Below are 17,660 nucleotides of genomic sequence, written 5' to 3' on the forward strand. Positions count from 1 at the left end.
AGGGCCGAATGGCCTCCTCCTGCACCTATTGTCTATTGTCTATTGAGGCAGGTGAGACGCTGAAGTCAGTATGGAGGGTGAAGAATGAAAGTTCAGTGGATAGAATAGGCAGGGGAATGGCAGGGAGCGAGGAAGGACTGTTGGATTGAATTGCATTGAAGTTAATGCTGGAAACCTGAAGGGGAAGGAGAATGAACTCAGGACATGGACAGGTACGAGCGACTGGGACGTTGTATTCATTACCGAAACTTGGTTAAGGGAGGGGCAGCTCAATCATCTGGAGTACAAGACTTTCAGGAGTAGGGTGGCACCCTGGGATGGTGGGACTGTCATACGAGGAAAGATTGAAAAGACTGGGCTTGTATTCACTGGAGTTTAGAAGGATGAGAGGGGATCTTATCGAAACGTATAAAATTATAAAAAGGACTGGACAAGCTAGATGCAGGAAAAATGTTCCCAATGTTGGGGGAGTCCAGAAGCAGGGGCCACAGTGTAAGAATAAAGGGGGAGGCCATTTAAAATTGAGGTGAGAAGGAACTTTTTCACCCAGAGAGTTGTAAATTTGTGGAATTCTCTGCTACAGAGGGCAGTGGAGGCCAAATCACTGGATGGATTTAAGAGAGAGTTAGATAAAGCTCTAGGGGCTAGCGGAATCATGGGATATGGGGAGAAGGCAGGCACGGGTTATTGATTGTGGATGATCAGCCATGATCACAATGAATGGCGGTGCTGGCTCGAAGGGCCAAATGGCCTCCTACTGCACCTATTGTCTATGTTTCTATATAACTGTCCCGTATTAGCCGGGGCATACCGTATTTTGGGCTAAATTGGTTTGACCCGTTCGGGACCGCCCTTGACCCGTATTAGTCCCGTATTAGGCCCAGACGGCGCTGTACGCCCAGATACTGTAGGCCTGGGGGCCTCTGTGGGCCCGGGGAGCGCTGTAGGCCCGGGGAGAGCTGTAGGCCCGGGAAGCGCTGTAGGCCCGGGAGCGCTGCAGGCCCGGGGAGCGCTGCAGGCCCGGGGAGCGCTGCAGGCCCGGGGAGCGCTGCAGGCCCGGGGAGCGCTGCAGGCCCGGGGAGCGCTGCAGGCCCGGGGAGCGCTGCAAGCCCGGGGAGCGCTGCAGGCCCGGGGAGCGCTGCAGGCCCGGGGAGCGCTGCAGGCCCGGGGAGCGCTGCAGGCCCGGGGAGCGCTGCAGGCCCGGGGAGCGCTGCAGGCCCGGGGAGCGCTGCAGGCCCGGGGAGCGCTGCAGGCCCGGGGAGCGCTGCAGGCCCGGGGAGCGCTGCAGGCCCGGGGAGCGCTGCAGGCCCGGGAAACGCTGCAGGCCCGGGAAGCGCTGTAGGCCCGGGAAGCGCTGTAGGCCCGGGAAGCGCTGTAGGCCCGGGAAGCGCTGTAGGCCCGGGAAGCGCTGTAGGCCCAGGAAGCGCTGTAGGCCCCGACAGTTTAGGCCCAGGCAGTGTAGGCCTGTGGACAGTAACCATGACTTACATACAAGATGGCTGCTGTTCAGACGTCATGAAGCGGCACTGGCCCTGGATGCAATAGCCCTCGAACCTTGGAGGACACGGGCTGAAGTGCTCCGACTGTGGTGGAGCTGTTGAAGGAGGAGCATCTGAACAGACAAGACATTTTAGTCAGATCCCAACAAGACAAGTGCTGGCGTAACTCAGCAAGTCAGGCAGCATCTCTGAAGAACATGGACACACAGCGTGTTAATAGTGTTAATGTGCGGGGATCGCTGGTCGGCGCAGACCCGGTGATCCGAAAGGGCCTGTATCTCAAAAAGGCCAGTATCTCTAAACTAAACAGCGTGGAAACAGGCCCTTCTGCCCATCTTGCCCATGCCAACCAACATGCCCCATCCGCACCAGTAATTTGTGTCCACCTTCGACTTAAACCAGCGTCTGCTGTTCTCTCCGACACATTTTGTTCATACAGTTGGGTTTAGTTTAGTTTAGAGATACAGCTTGGAAACATGGTCCCACTGAACCCACGCCAATCAAAGATCACCCATCCATTAGTTCTGCCCTACTGATTAGAGACAATTTATAGAAGTCAATTGGCCTACAAACACGCACGTCTTTGGAGTGTGGGAGGAAACCAGAGCACTCTGGGAGAAAATCCACGCGGTCACGGGGAGAAGGTACGGGGAGAAGCACCTGTTGTCAAGATTGGACCCGGGTCTCTGGCGCTGTAAGGCAGCAACTATACCGCTGTGCCTATGTGCCCAAGAGGTGCAGTTCCTCCAGTTGAATGACGTAGCACCCATTGCACTGCACGGACATGGTTTATTCCCCAGTTGTGTTTTGTACTAAAGTCTTTGACTGTCCTGCAGAATGTTAAAGTCATACAACACGGAAACAGGCTCTTCGGCCCTACATGCCCATTCGAACCAAGATGCCAACACTAGTCCTACTGGCTGGCAATTAACCTACGTCGAGGGTTGCCAACTGTCCCGTATTAGCCGGGACATCCCGTATATTGGGCTAAATTGGTTTGTCCCGTACGGAACCACCATTGTCCCGTATTAGGCCCGGGGAGGCACTGTAGGCCCTCCCCCACACCGGGCCCCCGCTGCTCTCCTCCCTCCCCCACACTAGCCCCCGCCACCCTCCCCAATTGTAGGCCCGGACACTGTAGGGCCGGGGGCTGCGGTAGGCCCGGACAGTGTATAGACAATAGACAATAGGTGCAGGAGGAGGTCATTCGGCCCTTCGAGCCAGCACCGCCATTCAATGTGATCATGGCTGATCATTCTCTATCAGTACCCCGTTCCTGCCTTCTCCCCATACCCCCTGACTCCGCTATCCTTAAGAGCTCTATCTAGCTCTCTCTTGAATGTATTCAGAGAATTGGCCTCCACTGCCCTCTGAGGCAGAGAATTCCACAGATTCACAACTCTCTGACTGAAAACGTTTTTCCTCATCTCTGTTCTAAATGGCCTACCCCTTATTCGTAAACTGTGGCCCCTGGTTCTGGACCCCAACATTGGGAACATGTTTCCTGCCTCTAATGTGTCCAACCCCTTAATAATCTTATACGTTTTGATAAGATCCCCTCTCATCCTTCTAAATTCCAATGTGTACAAGCCTAGTCCCTCCAGTCTTTCAACATATGACAGTCCCGCCATTCCGGGAATTAACCTAGTAAACCTACGCTGCACGCCCTCAATAGCAAGAATATCCTTCCTCAAATTTGGAGACCAAAACTGCACACAGTACTCCAGGTGCGGTCTCACTAGGGCCCTGTACAACTGCAGAAGGACCTCTTTGCTCCTATACTCAACTCCTCTTGTTATGAAGGCCAACATTCCATTGGCTTTCTTCACTGCCTGCTGTACCTGCATGCTGCCTTTCAGTGACTGATGCACTAGGACACCCAGATCTCGTTGTATGTCCCCTTTTCCTAACTTGACACCATTCAGATAATACTCTGCCTTCCTATTCTTACCACCAAAGTGGATAACCTCACACTTATCCACATTAAACTGCATCTGCCATGCATCCGCCCACTCACACAACCTGTGCAAGTCACCCTGCAACCTCATAGCATCTTCCTCGCAGTTCACACTGCCACCCAGCTTTGTATCATCTGCAAATTTGATAATGGCACTTTTAATCCCTTCATCTAAGGGCGCCGCCTACTGGAGGTTGCATAGCAACCCGCCTCCTGGCCCGGGCGGCCGCCATTGTTGGAGCGGGTGCACATGGCCGCTGGCTGGGTGAGGTCACATTGGGCGCAGGGAGGTAACGTCACCTTTTGCCCCTTATTTGGGAGTGAGAAAGTTGGCACCCCTACCTACATCCCTCTACACCATTAATCAATGTCTGTGTAACCTTTTACCTTTGTCTTCCCCCAGAACTATCACTAACCCCACGCTTTCTGTTACCTTGAAAATCTCTCTCCCAGAGACACCACAGATGTCAACCTAAACAGCGAACTGTGAACAACTAATCCCCCTCAACAGATAAGGGAGTCTCTGGAGAGAAGGATTAGGTGACCACAGCCATCCCGCCCCCCCCCCCACACCGGCCCCCCGCTGCTCTTCCCCCTCCCCCACACTGGGTCCTCCCCCACGCCAGGGTCCCGCTGCTCTCCCCCTCCCCCACACCGGCCCCCCCGCTGCTCTCCCCCCCCCTACACCGGCCCCCGCTGCTCTTCCCCCTCCCCCACACTGGGTCCCCTCCCCCACACTGGGTCCCCCCCCACGCCAGGGTCCCGCTGCTCTTCCCCCTCCCCCACACTGGGTCCCCCCCCCACGCCAGGGTCCCGCTGCTCTCCCCCTCCCCCACAACGGCCCCCGCTGCTCTTCCCCCTCCCCCACACTGGGTCCTCCTTTGTTCCTTCCCCCAGCTGCAGCATGCCCACTTCCACGTGGTCCGTCCTCATCCGTCGGTCGGCGCCGTACCGACCTCTCCACTATCACCGCCGGGTCCTCTCCGGATGCCTCCGCGGCCCCAGCTGCGGGCTCTGTCAACCCGGGGGCCGTTGGCCACGGGCTCTGTCAAACCAGGGGCCAATGCCCACAGGCTCCGTCAAACCAGGGGCCAATGCCCACAGGCTCTGTCAAATCAGGGGCCAATGGCCACGGGCTCTGAACCGCGAGGCTCCAGCCTTGGCTTACCCGCGGCCTGCTGGGAGGGCAAACGCCAAAGGAGGGCAAATGCGACTCGTGTGGACGTGCTGTATGACTCGATGACCAATGAGGCATGTACAAGGCCTTTGGCCCAACGTGCCAAATAACCAGTTTCAAAATGGGTGGCGCGGCGGTAGAGTTGCCGCCTTACAACGAATGCAGCGCCGGTGACCCGGGTTCCATCCCGACTACGGGTACTGTCTGTACAGAGTTTGTACGTTCTCCCCGTGACCTGCGTGGGTTTTCTCCGAGATCTTCGGTTTCCTCCCACACTCCAAAGACGTGCAGGTTAATTGGCTTGGTGTATGTGTAAATTGTCCCTAGTGGGTGTAGGATAGTGTTAATGTGCGGGGATTGCTGGTCGGCGCGGACCCGGTGGGCCGAAGGGGCCTGTTTCCACGTTGTATCTCTACGCTAAAAAAATTCCCAACAGGTGGAATTCCTGAACACACTATGTTTGTTGTGCTGCATTTTTTAAATGGCGATAGGGCACCTGGCAAAAGGAAAACTGACTGAGCACTGCAGGCTGCTGTTAGTCACGCTGTTGGCGTGGCGACAGGTTGACAATCGGAGGGAGGGGGCCCTTGTCTTAGTGCCAACGAAGCTCGTTAGCCAAATGACCTTAGTTTCCACCACACCCAGAACCACAGGTTCTCTTAAATGTCACCCACATTTCATGGGCATTGCATCACACATTAAAAAAGGCACCGATTCTACTTTCTTTCTCCAAACACATCAAACAAATGCATCAACCTTCAAACAAACAGATAAATCTTTCAGGTGCACTAAAAATAAAAAAACCAGGCGGAGCAAAACCAAAACTGCGTTTAACAGCGCTGCATTCAAAAGAATGTTAACTATTGCACTCCACCTCGCTGGGAGTGCAGCAGGTGTTTGGTTCCCTGCGTGTGGTGTGTCAGGAGGACCAGGGTGGTGAGGAGGGGGTTGCCAACTATCTCACTCCCAAATAAGGGACACGCTGACGTCACCGCCCCGCATGACCTCACCCAGCCAGCGGCCACGTGCTCCTGCTCCGCCAATGGCGGCCGCCCGGGCCGGGTGGCGGGTTGCTAGGCACCCGGGCCTACACTGTCCGGGCCTACAGCGCCTCTGGGCCTACAGTTTCCAGGCCTACACTGTCTGGACCGACACTGTCCGGGCCTACAGCATCCGGGCCTACAGTTTCCGGGCCTACAGTTTCCGGGCCTACACTGTCTGGACAGACACTGTCGGGCCTACAGCGTTCAGGCCTACAGAGCCCCCCAGGCCTAATGCGGAACAAGGGCCCATACGGGACAAACCAATTTAGCCCAAAATACAGGATGTCCCGGCCTATATGGGACAGTTGGCAACCCTAGTGGTAAGGGGGGCGTTTGGCACGCTGGTCTTCATTGGGAAGGGTGCCAAGCACAAAGCTGGGACGCCATGATGGAGCTGTAAATGTTATTGGCAAGACCACACTTTACACCTTAGAGATACAGTGTGGAAACAGGCCCTTCGGCCCATCGACTCCACGCCGACCATCAATGCTTAAACATCAAATCAATGCTGCATCAGCAACACACGGTCTTGAGCCAATCTGTAGCAACCATCACGATGGGTGATTTGTACTGATTTTTTCATTTTTAATTTAGAGATACGGTAGAAACAGGCCCTTCAGCCCACCAAGTCCGCTCCGACCCGTACAGTAGCACTATCCTGCACACTAGGGACAATTTACAATTTGTACCAAAGCCAATTAACCTACAAACCTGTATGCATTTGGAGTGTGGTAGGAAACCAGAGCACCCGGAGAAAACCCACGCGGTCACGGGGACAACATAGTCGGGATGGAACCCGGGTCTCCGGCGCTGTATTCGCTGTAAGGCGGCAACTCTACCACTGCGCCACCGTGACCGCCCTGTACAGGGCAAGTCCAGGCCAGAGGCAGTGGGCTTTGGGGTCTGGCGTGCCGAGGGAGACAATCACACAGAGGCAGATGGATGGTCCCAATGTCAGTCACAAGATGTGGTTGGAAGCTGGCCTCCGGGGCATTCAGTTAACAACGACTGGTAATGCCCTCACCAAGCTTGGTGGCCACGGTGGCGCAGCGGTAGAGTTGCTGCCTTACAGCGCTTGCAGCGCCGGAGACCCGGGTTCCATCCCGACTACGGGTGCTGTCTGTACGGAATTTGTACGTTCTGAAGAAGGGTCTCGACCCGAAACGTCACCCATTCCTTCCCTCCCGAGATGCTGCCTGACCTGCTGAGTTACTCCAGCATTTTGTGAATAAATACCTTCGATTTGTACCAGCATCTGCAGTTATTTTCTTATACTTATTGTACGTTCTCCCCGTGACCTGCGTGGGTTTTCTCCGAGATCTTCGGTTTCCTCCCACACTCCAAAGACGTGCAGGTTTGTAGGTTAATTGGCTTGGTAAACGTAAAAATTGTCCCTAGTGTGTGTAGGATAGTGTTAATGTGCGGGGATCGCTGGTCGGCGCGGACACGGTGGGCCGAAGGGCCTGTTTCTGCGCTGTATCTCTAAGCTTGGCGATCACCATAGCAACAGGACATTCACCGCCAGATAATGGCCGCCGGTCTCCCAGTGAGGTTGAGGAGAGTGCAGGGTAGAGTTCTTGAGTTAGTCCCTTACTACATTATTATTGCGCAAGTTCATTCGTAAGTTCATGTCAGAGGAGCAGAATGAGGCCATTCGGCCCATCTAGCCCACTCTGCCATTGAATCATGACTGATCTAACTTCCCCTTTCAATCCCATTCACCTGCCTTCTCCCCATAACCCCTGACATCTGCACAAATCAACAACCTGTCGATCCCCACCTTAAAAATACCCACTGACTCGGCCTCCACGGCCGTCTGTGGCAATGAATTCCACAGATTCACCACCCTTTGACTAAAGAAATTCCTCCTCATCTCCTTTTTAAAAAGGTATGTGTACTGAGGTACAGTGAAAAGCTTTTACTTGCGTGCTATCCAGTCGGCGGAAAGACTGTACATGATTACAATCAGGCCGTCCACAGTTTACAGATAGATTGAGATTTAGAGATACAGCGTGGAAACAGGCCCTTCGGCCCACCGGGTCCGCGCCGACCAGCGACCCCCGCACATTAACACTATCCTACACACACTAGGGACAATTTTTACATTTGCCCAACCAATTAACCTACAAACCTGCACGTCTTTGGAGTGATACAAAATAAAGGGAATAACGTGTAGTGCAAGATAAAGTCCAGTAAAGTCAAATTAAAGATAGTCCGAGGGTCTCCAATGAGGTAGAGGGGAGGTCAGGACCGCTCTCTAGTTGGTGATAGGACGGTTCAGTTGCCTGATAACAGCCGGGAAGAAACTGTCCCTGAATCTGGAGATGTGCGTTTCCACACTTCTGTACCTCTTGCCTGATGGGAGAGGGGAGAAGAGGGAGTGACCGGGGTGTGACTGGTCCTTGATTGTGCTGCTGGCCTTGCAGAGGCAGTAATGGGAGTGGGGGAGAAGGCGGAGTGGCCAGGGCAAACAACCTGTCACCCATCGAAGAGCTGGGCTCACCCACAAAGCAACAACAGGGCAGGTGAACAGCAGTTAATACAGTAATATATTAATAGAAGCCTTGGAATGTCAAGCATTTGGCAGGCGAGATCAGATAACACAGCAAACAGTGGAACAAGCCTATCAGTGTGCTTCCCTGGTGTATAATTAGCTTCTAAACCCCAAGCCAACACTGCAATCATGAAACCATCCTCTTCCGTCAGTGGTTATTTGAGCAGCAGCTCAAATGTGGGACATGGAATAAGACCACAAGCATTTCTGGAGGCACGAGAGACTGCAGACGCTGGAGTACTGAGGAAAAAAAACACAAAGTGCTGGAGGAACTCAGCGGGTCAGGCAGCATCCGTGGAGGGAACGGACAGGCGACGTTGCTGGTCGACATCCTTCTTTAGTTTAGTTTAGGGATACAGCGCGGAAACAGGCCCTTCGGCCCACCGAGTCCGCGCCGCCCAGCGATCCCCGCACACTAACACGACCCTACACCCACACACACAAACACACTTTACAATTTACAATTATACCGAAGCCAATTAACCTACAAACCTGTATGTCTTTGGAGTGTGGGAGGAAACCGGAGATCGCGGAGAAAACCCACGCAGGTCGGGGGGAGAACGTACAAACTCCGTACAGACAGCACCCGTAGGCAGGATCAAACCCGGGTCTCCGGCGCTGTAAGTCGTCAACTCAACCGCTGCTCCACTGTGTCACTCCATCTCATCTTCAGATTGATGGAGCGGGAAAATGGTCGATTGGCAGATGGGACTCTTTCTCACTTCCAGTTTAGTTTAGTTTATTGTCATGGGTAATGAGGTACAGGGAAAAGCTTTTATGTTTTCGTCCTATCCAGTCAGCGGAAAGACTACGCATCACTTACTCCACCCGCTCGCCAAGTACCCCCACCCCCACCCCCCCCCCCCCCCCCCCTCCCCACCTGTGTCCACCTATCACAGACACAGGGGACTATAGATGCTGGCTTTAAAACAGGCACGGTGGCGCAGCGGTAGAGTTGCCGCCTTACAGCGAATGCGGCGCCGGAGACCCGGGTTCCATCCCGACTACGGGTGCTGTCTGTACGGAGTTTGTACGTTCTCCCCATGACCTGCGTGGGTTTTCTCAAAGATCTTCAGTTTCCTCCCACACTCCAAAGACGTACAGGTTTGTAGGTTAATTAGCTTGGCAAATGTAAAAATTGTCCCTCGTGGGTGTAGGATAGTGTTAATGTGCGGGGATTGCTGGTCGGCACGGACCCGGTGGGCCGAAGGGCCTGTTTCCAGCGCTTTAACTTTAAACTAAACATGGACACAGAGTGCTGGAGTAACTCAGCGGGTCAGGCAGCATCTCTGGAGAACATGGACACAGAGTGTTGGAGTAACTCAGCGGGTCAGGCAGCATCTCTGGAGAACATGGACACAGAGTGCTGGAGTAACTCAGCGGGTCAGGCAGCATCTCTGGAGAACATGCATAGGAGACGTTTCAGGTCGGGACCCTTCTTCAGACTGATTGTATTAGGGGGAGTAAGTGGAGAGGGAGATGGGGAGGACAAAGTAAGGCAAGTGATTTGGATGAGGGGTAGATCACTTGCCAGGCTATGCCCCACGTTCACCTCTCTGAACTTTCTTCCCCCTCCCACCCACCCCCACCCATTCCATCTGAATTTAAGGCAGAGATAGATAGATTCTTGATTAATACGGGTGTCAGGGGTTATGGGGAGGTCGGGTCGGCAACTGTCCCGTATTAGCCGGGACATCACGTATTTTGGGCTAAATTGGATTGTCCCGTACGGGACACTGGGGGCCCGGGACACTGGGGGCCCGGGACACTGTGGGCCCGGGCAGTGTAGGCCCGGGCGCCGCCTAACAGAGGTTTCGTAGCAACCCGCCTCCCGGCCCGGGCGGCCGCCATTGGTGGAGCGGGAGCACGTAGCCGCTGGCTGGGTGAGGCCACGTGGGGCGCGGAGCGGTGACGTCACCCTTTGTCCCTTATTTGGGAGTGAGGAAGTTGGCAACCCCTATGGGGAGCGCAGGAGAATGGGGTTAGATAGATCGGCCATGATTGAATGGTGGAGTAGACTTGACAGGCCAAATGGCCTAATTCTGCTCCTATCACTGATGATCACATGAACATGCTGGAATTATTCTACAGGTGGTCTGTGGTACTTACCTGTACAATTTACCTGCCGCACCTGGTTACATAAATAGTTATCGTCACGCATTGTACTGGTGGAGTTCATAGCAGCGGTGGATTGATTACACCAGGCAAAACCTAGACAGAGGAAAGATCTTTTAATTTACAAATCAGAAAAAAAGTGTACTGGATTTCAGTTGGAGTATCACGTGCAGTTCCGGGTCGCCCCGTTAGTTTTTAGTTTCAGCGCGGAAACAGGCCCCTCGGCCCACCGGGTCCGCGCCGACCAGCGATCCCCGCACACTAACAATATCCTACACCCACTAGGGACAATTTTTACATTTACCCAGCCAATTAACCTACAAACCTGCACGTCTTTGGAGTGTGGGAGGAAACCGAAGATCTCGGAGAAAACCCACGCAGGTCATGGGGAAAACGTACAAACTCCGTACAGACGGCGCCCGTAGTCGGGATGGAACCCGGGTCTCCGGCGCTGCATTCGCTGTAAGGCAGCAACTCTACCACTGCACCCCAAATTACAGGATGGATGTGGAGGCTTTATGGAAGGTGCAGAAAAAGTCTAAAGGGCGCAGTGATAGAGTTGCTGCCTCACAGCGCCAGAGACCCAGGTTCCATCCCGACTACGGTGCTGCCTGTATGGGGTTTGCATGTTCTCCCTGTGATCGTGTGGGCTTGCTCCGGGTGCTCCGGTTTCGTCCCACCTTCCAAAGACGTGCAGGTTTGTTGGGTAATCGGCTTCAGTAAAATTGTAAATTGTCCCTAATGTGTGTAGGATAGTGCTTATTGTATGGGGTGGATCGCTGGTCGGCGCGGACTCGGTGGGCCGAGGGGGCTGCTTCTCTAAAGTAAAAGTCTAGCAGGATGCTGCCTGGATTAGAGGGTGTGAGCTCAAGAGAGAGGTCGGACAAATTTGGACTGATTTCTCCAGCAGGTAAAATGTTCCAAATGTTGGTGTCAAGTTAGGAAAAGGGGACGTACAACGAGATCTGGGTGTCCTAGTGCATCAGTCACTGAAAGGAGCATGCAGGTACAGCAGGCAGTGAAGAAAGCCAATGGAATGTTGGCCTTCATAACAAGAGGAGTTGAGTATAGGAGCAAAGAGGTCCTTCTGCAGTTGTACAGGGCCCTAGTGAGACCGCACCTGGAGTACTGTGTGCAGTTGTACAGGGCCCTAGTGAGACCGCACCTGGAGTACTGTGTGCAGTTTTGGTCTCCACATTTGAGGAAGGATATTCTTGCTATTGAGGGCGTGCAGCGTAGGTTCACTAGGTTAATTCCCGGAATGGCGGGACTGTCGTATGTTGAAAGACTGGAGTGGCTAGGCTTGTATACACTGGAATTTAGAAGGATGAGAGGGGATCTTATCGAAACATATAGGATTATTAAGGGATTTATTCACAAAATGCTGGAGTAACTCAGCAGGTCAGGCAGCATCTCGGGAGAGAAGGAATAGGTGACGTTTCGGGTCGAGACCCTTCTTGTCTGAAGAAGGGTCTCGACCCGAAACGTCACCCATTCCTTCTCTCCCGAGATGCTGCCTGACCTGCTGAGTTACTCCAGCATTTTGTGAATAAATCGATTTGTACCAGCATCTGCAGTTATTTTCTTATACAGATTATTATGGGGTTGGACACGTTAGAGGCAGGAAACATGTTCCCAATGTTGGGGGAGTCCAGAACCAGGGGCCACAGTTTAAGAATAAGGGGTAGGCCATTTAGAACGGAGATGAGGAAAAACTTTTTCAGTCAGAGAGTTGTAAATCTGTGGAATTCTCTGTCTCAGAAGGCAGTGGAAGCCAATTTTCTGAATGCATTCAAGAGAGAGTTAGATAGCTCTTAAAGATAGCGGAGTCAGGGGGTATGGGGAGAAGGCAGGAACGGGTGACTGAGTGCGGATGATCAGCCATGATCACTATGAATGGTGGTGCTGGCTAGAAGGGCCGAACGGCCTCCTCCTGCACCTATTTTCTATGTCTAAGGCCAGAGTTTGAGTGGGATAGGTATGTAAAATTTATGAGGGCCCATAGATAGGGGTAGACATTTATTCCTAGTGGGGAAAATTGAGAGTTGAGGGCCACGTTCCCTGCATACCTGTTAAAGTTTGGACAGGTACAGGGATAGAGAAGGTTTGGAGGGATATGGGCCAAATGCGGGCAGGTTTGAGGTGACACAATGGCGCAGCGGGTAGAGCTGTTGCCTTGCAGCACCAGAGATGTGGGCAGGTGGGGCGAGAGTAGATGGGGCATGTTGGTGCAGCGGTAGAGTTGCCGCCTTACAACGAATGCAGCGCCGGAGACCCGGGTTCGATCCCGACTACGGGCGCTGTCTGTACGGAGTTTGTACCTTCTCCCCGTGTCCTGCATGGGTTTTCTCCGAGATCTTCGGTTTCCTCCCACACTCCAAAGACGTGCAGGTTTGTAGGTTAATTGACTGTAAAAATTGTCCCTAGTGTGTGTAGGATGGTGTTAATGTGCGGGGATCGCTGGGCGGCACGGACTCGGTGGGCCGAAGGGCCTGTTTCCGCGCTGTATCTCTAAATCTAAATCTAAAAGATCTAAAATGTTGTTCGGCAAGGCCAATTTGGGTCGAAGGGCCTTTATCCATGTGAGTACAGGTGGGAGACAGGGAAAGAGGGAAAGGGGGGGGTGAAAAAGGGTGTGAGGTGTGGTGGCTGACAAACTAATGGTAAAGACGTTGAATTCTCCAACATTGGGTGACTAACCTACAAACCCCCACCACCCCCCCCTGCTTTTTATTTCCTCACTATCATCCAGCCTTCTGACTACGGCGGAACAATTTGTAGAGTCATAGAGTGATACAGTGTGGAAACAGGCCCTTCGGCCCAACTTGCCCACACCGGCCAACATGTCCCAGCTACACTAGAGTCATAGAGTGACACAGTGTGGAAACAGGCCCTTCAGCCCAACTCACCCACACTGGCCAACAATGTCCCAGCTACACTAGTCCCACTTGCCTGCGCTTGGTCCACATCCCTCCAAACCTGTCCTATCCATGTACCTGTCCAACTGTTTCTTAAACAATGGGATAGTCCCAGCCTCAACTACCTCCTCTGGCAGCTTGTTCCATACACCCACCACCCTCTGTGTGAAAAACTTACCCCTCGGATTCCTATTAAATCTTTTCCCCTTCACCTTGAACCTATGTCCTCTGGTCCTCGATTTCCCTACTCTGGGTAAAAGTCTCTGTGCATCTACCCGATCTATTCCTCTCATGATTTTGTATACCTCTATAAGATCTCCCCTCATCGCCCTGCGCTCCATGTATGATGTTGAACAGAGTAAACTAAGCCAAGACACGTGACGTAGAGCTCCAGTGGCTGAGAGGAGAGAAATATATGTAGAGATGGAACACCAGTACAAGGCAGCACAATGACCGGAGGCAAATCATCAGTGATAGAGCCAAGAACACTGGACTTTGGACTTCATAGGTACAGCGTGGCAGCACGCCCACTCTGACCAACGATCGCCTCACACACTAGGGAACAGTTTACAATCTACAGAAGCCAATTTACGTACGACCCCGCACGTCTTTGGAGTGTGGGGGCGCCCGGACAAAACCCACGCAGGTCACGGGGAGAAGGTACAAACTCCGCACAGAGAGCGCCCGTGCTCAGGATGGAACCCGGGTCTCTGGCACTGTGAGGCAGCAGCTCTACCGCTGCGGTCTCTAGTGAGAGCGAGAGCTCAAAATCAGAGGTTAAAGGGAGTCAAAGTGGGGTTGGAAAGGAAGGGGGGGGGGGGGTGTGATCATATTGAATGGCTCGAAGGGCCGAATGGCCTACTCCTGCAACTGTTTTTCTGTTTCTAGGTTTCTATCAATAAACTCAATTAAGTTAGTAAGACACAACCAGCTTCAGTGGCCTGTTTCCTTTATCATCGTTACTTTTGTTGCATATCTTTCATTCATTTGTTCCATATCTCTCCACATCACAGTCTATATCTCTCATTTCCCTTTGCCCCGACTCTCAGTCTGAAGAAGGGTCTCGACCCGAAACGTCACCTATTCCTTGTCTCCAGAGATGCTGCCTGACCCGCTGAGTTACTCCAGCACTCTGTGTCCATGTTCTCCAGAGATGCTGCCTGACCCGCTGAGTTACTCCAGCACTCTGTGTCCATGTTCTCCAGAGATGCTGCCTGACCCGCTGAGTTACTCCAGCACTCTGTGTCCATGTTCTCCAGAAATGCTGCCTGACCTGCTGAGTTACTCCAGCACTCTGTGTCCATGTTCTCCAGAGATGCTGCCTGAGCCGCTGAGTTACTCCAGCATTATGTGTCTGTCTTCGTAAACAAAGCCATGCTGACTGTCCCTAATTAACCCATTCGTTACCAAATGGAAGTAAACCCTGTCCTGTAGAATCCTCTCCAATAGTTTCCCTACCACTAATGCGAGGCTCAACTGCAGTTGTACAGGGCCCTGGTGAGACCACGTCTGGAGTATTGTGTGCAGTTTTGGTCTCTCAATTTGAGGAAGGACATCCTTGCTGTTGAGGCCGTGCAGCGTAGATGAGAAAAAAACTTTTTCACCCAGAGAGTTGTGAATTTGTGGAATTCTCTGCCATGGAAGGCAGTGGAGGCCAATTCACTGGATGAATTTAAAAGAGAGTTAGATAGAGCTCTAGGGGCTAGCGGAATCAAGGGGTATGGGGAGAAGGCAGGCACGGGTTACTGATTGTAGATGATCAGCCATGATCACAATGAATGGCGGTGCGTACAGGCTCGAAGGGCCGAATGGCCTCCTCCTGCACCTGTTGTCTATGTTTCTACATTAACATTTGTTATGTCACACATTCCTTCTCTCCAAAGATGCTGCCTGTCCAACTGAGTTACTCCAGCATTTTGTGTCTACCTAACTTTCTTAAATGTTGGGATAGTCCCTGCCTCAACTACCTCCTCTGGCAGCTTGTTCCATACGCCCACCACCCTGTGTGTGAAAAAGGCACCCCTCAGATTTTTAAAAGTTACCCTTCAGATTCACCTTAATACTCTGGTCCTCAATTCACCTACTATGGGCAAGAGACTCTGTGTATCTACCCCATTTATTCCTCTCATGATTTTATACACTTCAATACCATCACCCTCCAAAGAATAGAGTCCCAACCTCTCCCTGTAGCTCAGACCCTCAAGTCCTGGCAATATCCTTGTAGATCTTCTCTGAACCCTTTCCAGCTTGACAACATCTTTCCTATAACACGGTGCCCAGAACTGAACACTATACTCTAAATGCGGCCTCACCAACATCTTATACAACTGCAACATGACCTTCCAACCTCTATACTCGATACTCTGACTGATGAAGGCCAATGTGCCAAACACCTTTTTGACCACCCGATCTACCTGCGACTCCACCTTCAAGGAACCATGCACCTGCACTCCTAGATCCCTCTGCTCTAAAACACTCCCCAGAGGCCTGCCATTCACTGTGTGGGTCCTGCCCATGTTAGACTTTTCAAAAATGCAGCACCTCACATTTCTCGGTATTAAATTCCATCAACCATTCCTCCGCCCACCTGGCCAATTGATCCAGATCCTGCTGCAATCGTTCACAACCATCTTCACTATCTGCAAAACCGCCCACTTTTGTATCATCTACAAACTTGCTAATTTTGCCGTGTGTGTTCTCATCCAAATCATTAATATCATTGATCATTGATATGGAATGGGCAACATCCACAACTCTCTGCTATTTTTTGCAGTCTTGGAGTAAAATTGGACAGTGCCCTGGCGTATGGATGCCTGATAACAGCTTTAGTTTAGTTTAGAGATACAGCGCGGAAACAGGCCCTTCGGCCCACCGGGTCCATGCCGACCAGCGATCCCCGCATGTTAACACCATTCTACACCCACTGGGGACAATTTTTACATTTACCAAGCCAATTAACCTACAAATCTGCACGTCATTGGAGTGTGGGAGGAAACCGAAGATCTTGGAGGAATCCCACGCAGGTCACGGGGAGAACGTACAAACTCCGTACAGACAGCGCCCGTAGTCGGGATGGAACCCGGGTCTCCGGCGCTGCGTTCGCTGTAAGGCGGCAACTCTATCGCTGCACCACCGTGCCGACCTAATTGCAGCCCAGACTCAGTACCAAAGGCGAGGCCACAGACCCTTTAATGACCAGCGCCCACTCTCATTGACCTCTGACGCCAAGCACACCACTCACCCATTACCCCACTCCCTCACCTGTGCCCTCCTCACGAGCTGCTCACACCACCCCCCCTCCCCACCCTCACCTACCACCATCTCCTCCCCATTCCTCACCTCCCCCACCCCGCCCCCTCTCCCCTCACCTGCCCCCTCACCTGTCCTGCCCCCTCACCTGTCCTGCCCCTCTCCTCCCGTCACCCCCTCCCTCTCCCCAGAACCCTTCATCTTCATCAGCCCTCCTCTCCCTCCAACCACACCTGCCCACAACTCCCCCCCTCACTGCCCTCCCCTCCCACTCCATCACCTGTCCACCCCCCTCCCCTCACCTTTCCCGAATTCCCCCCTCTCTCCCATGTCCACCCCCCTCTCTCCCCCTCCATCACCCACAGCCCTCCCTCCTCCATCTCTACCCTCAACTGCCTCCCCCCTCCTCCCCTGTCGTCCCCCCTGTCCTCTCCCACGCCCTCTCTCCATCTGTCCTGCCCCAACATGTCCTTCCCCTCTCACCTGCCCTGCCCTCACCTGTCTACACCTCGCACCTGCCCTGCCCTCCCCTCATCTCCCTCCCTTCCCCCTCCCCTCACACCTTCCTCTCCTCTTCTCCTCACCTCCCCTCCACCCCTCTCCTCCCACTCTCTCCCCCCACCTCTCTCCCCTCCCCACTTTCTCCCACTCTTCTCCTCTCTCTCTCTCTCTTCCCCCAGGCTCTCACCTGTGGCCAGCACTAGGCTGAGGGCGCGGCTCCAGGGTCGGTTGTCCATGGTGGTCCTGTGTGTGTGTGTGTGGGGGGCTCCGGCCCTGCTGGTCTGCGGGAGGTTGGTGTCGGTGCGGCCGCAACCTGCACACCTGTAGCGCCGCCTGCACACCTGTAGCGCCGGTCCAATGACCAACCTGCACACCTGGAGCGCCTGCTCCAACCTGCACACCTGGAGCGCCGGCCCAACCTGCACACCTGGAGCGCCGGCCCAACCTGCACACCTGGAGCGCCGGCTCCAACCTGCACACCTGGAGCGCCGGCCCAACCTGCACACCTGGAGCGCCTGCTCCAACCTGCACACCTGGAGCGCCTGCTCCAACCTGCACACCTGGAGCGCCGCCTGCACACCTGTAGCGCCGGTCCAATGACCAACCTGCACACCTGTAGCGCCGCCTGCACACCTGTAGCGCTGCCG

General features: G+C 53.6%; 1 protein-coding gene across 1 annotated transcript in view; it reads right to left on the reverse strand.

The window, feature by feature from the left end:
* The window catches only part of btc (betacellulin, epidermal growth factor family member), a 28,729-nt gene extending 11,438 nt beyond the window's left edge, over nt 1-17,291 (reverse strand). Inside the window, exons 1-3 of the mRNA XM_078412904.1 lie at nt 17,201-17,291; nt 10,340-10,441; nt 1,489-1,612 (exon numbers count right to left, since the gene is read on the reverse strand). Of these exons, the coding sequence (XP_078269030.1) occupies nt 1,489-1,612; nt 10,340-10,441; nt 17,201-17,249 (275 nt within the window). The 5' untranslated portion in view covers nt 17,250-17,291. The remainder of the gene's footprint in view (nt 1-1,488; nt 1,613-10,339; nt 10,442-17,200) is intronic.
* Nucleotides 17,292-17,660: the final 369 nt, after the last annotated feature.

The sequence above is a fragment of the Rhinoraja longicauda genome, chromosome 1 (assembly GCF_053455715.1).
Source record: "Rhinoraja longicauda isolate Sanriku21f chromosome 1, sRhiLon1.1, whole genome shotgun sequence".
NCBI classification, from domain to species: domain Eukaryota; kingdom Metazoa; phylum Chordata; class Chondrichthyes; order Rajiformes; family Arhynchobatidae; genus Rhinoraja; species Rhinoraja longicauda.